The sequence below is a fragment of the Populus nigra genome, chromosome 19 (genome assembly GCF_951802175.1).
Source record: "Populus nigra chromosome 19, ddPopNigr1.1, whole genome shotgun sequence".
NCBI classification, from domain to species: Eukaryota; Viridiplantae; Streptophyta; class Magnoliopsida; order Malpighiales; family Salicaceae; genus Populus; species Populus nigra.
The window spans coordinates 716851-723170 of record NC_084870.1 but is presented as its reverse complement, the minus strand read 5'-3'; the positions used below and the strand labels follow the sequence as shown (position 1 = coordinate 723170).

The following is a 6320-nucleotide window of genomic DNA, read 5'->3' as shown; positions in this document are numbered from 1 at the left end:
TCAAATTTGGGGTCAATTTGATATCGTTTGCTTTGGGTTTCAAATTCGGGTCTAATCAGGTCTGATTCATAACGTTTTTGCGTCAGTATATCAAACCTTATCGTAAATTGTTCAAACTTTATATTCTATCTATTTGGGTTGATAGCACACTATATCTGAAATTTTAACTCAATTGGACATCATTTACTTTAGGTTCCAGATTCGGACTTAACTCTTCGTAAACGAGTCTGTTTTGCGTCAACTTTTGAAATTCGCTTGCTTTCTCTTGTTTTCATTTCTTGCAGTTTATCTTCATCATATACAACATATTTGGGTGTTGTTTCATCATTTTGCATATTTTTTGTTTCTGTTTTTTATTCGAGTCTTCAGTTTCGTTCATATTTCGGATAGACTCGCTTGCTACTCGCGAGACTATCATCGCAGTTTCATTTTGCTTGTTTTCTAGTTTTTATTGCTTCTTGAGTCATATATATATTTGGATTGCGCTGCCAAGCTGGTTCTATTTGGTGTTGGTTTCAGTTTCGCAAGAACCGCGAAAGGTGAGACGAGAGGTGTGAGCGTGTGAGGATATTAAGAGTGTTTGAGCGAAACACGAGCGACGTGAGGATAATTTTTTTTTACCACTAACCAATTTTTGCAGGTGCTATCATGTCAGATCAAAACAACACACCACCCCATCCCGAGGGAGAACTTACGTTCCAAATGCAAGCCATGACGCAGATGATGGAGAGGATGAATTTTGTGATGGGAAATGTGTGTGACAAACTTGATAGGGTAGAGAAACGTGGCAACGAGGCTGGTACAAGCACCCAAAATATGAGGAAGCTTGGGGCTGAACCGAAAGCAAACAATGGCGGTAGGGCTGAAAGGCCAAGGTGGGCTGATTATGAGGATTTTGAGGAGGCCGTTGATGATATTGGTGATGGTGGTTTTGAGGATGAGGCCATAGGCCATCGGGAAGGTTTTCGGTAGCCTAGAAACCGAAGGGATTATGGGAATAGAACTAGGGGCCAATTCGGCCAAAGGGAAAATTTCCGTAGTGTTGGGGGACATGCTGATTTAGATGGTGATTTGGATGCCATCAAACTGAAAATACCTTCTTTTCAAGGTAAAAACGATCCCGAGGCATATTTGGAGTGGGAGAAAAAGGTGGATTGGATTTTTGATTGCCATAACTATTCGGAAGTGAAGAAAGTAAAATTAGTAGTCATCGAATTCACAGATTATGCACTGATATGGTGGGATCAGAATGTTATTAGTAGAAGAAGGAGTGGAGAGAGGCCGGTAGCGTCGTGGGAGGAGATGAAAGTGTTGATGAGAAGGCGATTTGTGCTTAACCACTATTATAGAGATTTGTATTTGAAATTGCAGGGTTTGAATCAGGGTTCTAGGTCCGTGGATGAGTATTTCAAGGAGATGGAGATTGCCATGATTCGGGCCAATGTGATTGAGGATCGGGAAGCTACCATGGCTAGATTTCTAAATGGGCTGAATAGGGACATTGCGAATGTTGTAGAATTACAACATTGTGTGGAATTGGAGGACATGGTCTATATGGCAACGAAGGTGGAGAGGCAAATAAAGAGAAGGGGCAGTACACGTTTTCAGACCAATTCGGCTTCATCTTCCTCAACATGGAGGCCGAATTTGAAAAGAGAGGGGGTTGTCCAACCAAAGCCTTATGCAAAGGTCGAACCATCTAAGGCCAAAAAGGATACTCATACGGATGGGAAAGGTAAATCTGAATCTCAACCTACTCGTGATAGAGATATTAAATGCTTTAAGTGTTTAGGGAAGGGGCACATTGCATCTCAGTGTCTAAACCGAAGAGTTATGCTTACAAGAGACAATGGGGAGGTTGAATCTGAAAGTGAGAAATCTGAAAGTGAAGAGATGCACCTTTGGTGGATTGTAGTGATGAGGAGATTGCATATCCTATTGAGGGGGAGGCCTTGGTTATAAGGCGTGCGCTGAACATGCAAATCAAAGAAGATGATATAGATCAGCAACGGGAAAATATATTTCACACTCGATGTCACATCCAAAAGAAGGTATGTAGCATGATAATTGATGGAGGTGGTTGTGCTAATGTTGCTAGTGATACTCTTGTGAAGAGATTGAATCTGAGTTGTGTTAAGCATCCGAGGCCTTATAGATTGCAATGGTTGAATGAATGTGGTGAAGTGAGGGTTACTAAGCAGGTTGTGATTGCCTTTGCTATTGGGAAGTATTTTTTTTTTTGGTAAGTTGACGTATGTATTAAAAGAAGAAGATACAAACATTATAAGGGGCATACCCCAGATTTACAATGATAACAGAAACATAAAACAACAGATGGCTACAAGCCAGCCACCGACCATAACACTGAAACCTCACTGGATTCGTTAGGGAAACCAATACAACCAGCTAACTAACAAATTAAGAATCTATGGTATTCACCCTCCAAGCTCGTTGGATCCTTTTGTTTTCATTTGTTGGTGCGACATTCCTCATCAAATCAAGCTTATCACGAATGATACATTCGATTTGATTAAAGACCAAATTCGAAGTTCTAGACATTCCAGCAAAGATCCTTGCATTCCGTTCTTGCCATACATGATACACTGTAGCTGCAAAACTCAGTTTACGAGAAAAATTGACGAAACTCTTGCCATGCCAAGAGACAGTGGCCCATCGAACCCATTCATTGCCTTTTGTCATTCTTGGAATGTCGCATCTGTCACAAACATCCCACCAGATCACTTTAGTATAGGAGCATTCAAAGAACAAGTGGTTGTGATCCTCATTGTTGCGGAGACAGAGCGAGCATCTATTGGGACCATGTATACCAAACCGATGAAGTTTATCTTGAGTTGTGAGTTTCTGTTGGACAGCCATCCATAGAAGAAATGAATGTCTTGGAACAGCATTCTTGAACCACACAATGTCATGCCATTCAACCATCTGACGATGACGTCTTAGTTGTTCCCAAGCTACTTTGATCGAGAATCTGTGATTTGGTGAATCCAACCAAACTATCTCATCCTTTTGCCCCATGTATACCAATCTGCTATTGGGAAGTATTCCGATGAGATTTCGTGTGATGTAGTCCCAATGCATGCTAGTCACTTACTTTTGGGGCGTCCATGGCAGTTTGATCGGAAAGCGATTCATGATGGGTTTAGAAATATGTTCACTATTGTAAAGGATGGTAAAACCATCACTCTTGTACCTCTTTCTCCAAAACAAGTGTATGATGATCAAATGAAATTAAAAAAAGGAATGTGAGGATGGGAAGAGTGAAAATTCACGTGACAATGGTGAGAGAAAACCATCAGATTCGGCTAAACCTAAATCATTAATTAAACCGGTTGAGAGTGGAGGTAAAAATCGAGGAGTGAAGAAAGTAAGCTTGTGTGATGATAATACTGTGGAAAAATTAAAGAAACAACCCAACTTTTATGCAAAGGGATCTCAAATCAGATCTGCATTTTTCACTAATAAGCCAATGATCTTACTTGTGTATAAGGAGGCTTATTTTAACACTAACGATCTTGATTATGCTATTCCTAGTGTGGCTGTTTCTTTGATGCAGGAGTTTGATGATGTATTCCCTGAAGACATCCCTAATGGATTACCACCATTAAGGGGGATTGAACATCAAATTGATCTTGTGCCCGGAGCTTCAATTCCTAACCGTCCAGCCTATAGAAGCAACCCCGAGGAGACGAAGGAGCTTCAACGGCAAGTAGATGAGTTGATGATGAAGGGGTACATTCGTGAGAGTATGAGTCCTTGTGCTATGCCAGTGCTACTTGTGCCTAAAAAGGATGGTACATAGAGGACGTGTGTCGATTGTCGTGCCGTCAATAACATAACGGTAAAGTATCGACATCCTATTCCTAGGCTTGATGACATGTTAGATGAGTTACATGGATCATGTATTTTCTCTAAGATTGACTTAAAAAGTGGGTACCATCAAATTAGGATGAAAGAGGGTGATGAGTGGAAAACTGCATTTAAGACTAAGCATGGTTTGTATGAATGGTTAGTCATGCCGTTTGGACTTACAAATGCGCCTAGCATGTTTATGCGTTTAATGAATCATGTATTGCGTACGTTTATAGGGAAGTTTGTTGTTGTGTATTTTGATGACATTTTGATCTATGGCAAGAATTTAAATGAGCATCTTGATCATTTGCGTAATGTACTTAGTGTGTTGCGTAGTGAGCAATTATATGTTAATCTTAAGAAGTGTACCTTTTGCATGGAAAAAATTGTGTTTCTTGGCTATGTCGTAACTGCGCAGGGTATCGAGATGGACGAGGAGAAAGTTAAGGCCATCCGGGATTGGCCTACACCAAAATCGGTAAGTGAGGTAAGGAGTTTTCATGGACTTGCTAGTTTTTATAGAAGGTTTGTGAAGGATTTTAGTACTATTGCTGCACCTTTAACTGAAATTGTGAAAAAATCAGTTGGATTCAAATGGAATGATGAACAGGATGAGGCTTTTAATTTGTTGAAAGATAAACTTTGTTCGGCGCCTGTTTTAGCTTTGCCAGACTTTACGAGAGCTTTTGAAGTTGAATGTGATGCGTCAGGTATTGGTATAGGAGCTGTGTTAATGCAGGATAGGAGGCCCATTGCGTATTTCAGTGAAAAACTTAATGGGGCAGCCTTGAATTACCCTACATATGACAAGGAGCTCTATGCCTTGGTAAGAACTTTAGAGAAGTGGCAACATTACCTGTGGCCCAAGGAGTTTGTGATACATTCTGATCATGAATCATTGAAGCACTTGAAAGGGCAAAGTAAGTTGAGTAGGAGGCATGCCAAATGGGTTGAATTTATTGAAACCTTTTCGTATGTGATCAAGTATAAGCAAGGGAAAGAAAACATTGTGACTGATGCACTTTCGCGCAGGTATGTTCTTTTATCTACTTTGGATGCTAGATTTCTAGGATTTGAACACATAAAAGAATTGTACAAGGATGATAGTGATTTTGCAAATGTTTACGATGCTTGCGAAACTTTGGCTTTTGGAAATTTTTATAGACTTGATGGATATTTGTTTAAAGAGAATCGTTTGTGTGTTCCATTAAGTTCTATGCGTGAATTGCTTGTACGTGAAGCACATGGAGGCGGGTTGATGGGGAATTTTGGTGTTGTTAAGACTTTGGATGTGTTGCATGAGCATTTTTATTGGCCTAAAATGAAAAAAGATGTGCAACGCATATGTGATAAATCCATAACGTGTAGAAAAGCAAAGTCTAGGACTCAACCACATGGCTTGTATACACCCCTTTGCCTGTACCGAAAGAACCATGGGTAGACATTTCAATGGACTTCGTCTTAGGTTTACCTAGGTCAAAACGGGGTAGGGATTCCATCTTTGTAGTTGTTGATAGGTTTTCAAAGATGGCACACTTCATTCCATGTCATAAAACTGATGATGCAACTAACATTGCTGATTTGTTCTTTAGGGAGATAGTACGGCTTCACGGGGTCCCTAAGAGCATTGTTTCTGATAGAGATGTTAAGTTCCTTAGCTATTTTTGGAAGGTGTTATGGGGAAAATTGGGTACTAAACTGTTGTTTTCAACTACTTGTCACCCCCAAACAGATGGACAAACCGAAGTAGTTAATAGGACCTTAACACAACTTTTGCGTGCTGTCATTCAAAAGAACTTGAAGAATTGGGAAGATTGTTTGCCATTTATAGAGTTTGCATATAATCGTAGTGTGCACTCTACTACTGAATTTTCACCATTTGAAATTGTGTATGGATTTAACCCTTTAACTCCGATGGATTTGATTCCTTTGCCAATTGATGAAAGGGTTAGTCTGGATGGTAATCGTAAAGCACAGGTGGTGAAAACACTTCATGAGAGTGTGCGGCAACAGATTGAAAAGAGGAATCGTGTGTATGCGACCAAAGCCAATAAAGGGCGCAAAAATGTTGTCTTTCAGCCCGGCGATTAGGTTTGGGTGCATATGCGCAAGGAGAGATTTCCGGCCCATAGGAAATCAAAGCTACAACCACGAGGAGATGAGCCATTTCAGATCCTTGAAAGGATCAATGACAATGCTTATAAAGTTGATTTGCCAGGTGAGTATGGTGTTAGTGCTACCTTTAATGTTTCTGATCTTACTTTGTTTGATGTAGGTGATGATTCGAGGTCGAATCCTTTTGAAGAGCGAGGGGATGATACGGATCAGCCCAACACCAAACGTAATCATGCCAACGACCCATTGGAGGTGCCAATCTTTGGTCAGGTTCAGATATGAGAACTACTGGGGCTAAAGTGGCTTGGGATCAGGTATGTCTTCCAAAAAAGGAG

The 6320-nt window shown here is 40.4% G+C and overlaps 1 protein-coding gene across 1 annotated transcript; it reads left to right on the top strand.

Moving 5' to 3' along the window:
* Positions 1 to 1086: 1086 nt before the first annotated feature.
* LOC133679479 (uncharacterized) lies at positions 1087 to 6078 on the top strand (the record flags this gene model as incomplete). Its single annotated transcript, XM_062102083.1, is given in 8 exon segments — positions 1087 to 1911; positions 1944 to 2246; positions 3061 to 3144; positions 3575 to 3823; positions 4271 to 4902; positions 5035 to 5272; positions 5275 to 5817; positions 5962 to 6078. Coding segments are annotated over 8 exon segments (2991 nt in total), but the record flags the coding sequence as incomplete, so codon positions are not given.
* Between the last annotated feature and the right edge of the window lie 242 nt (positions 6079 to 6320).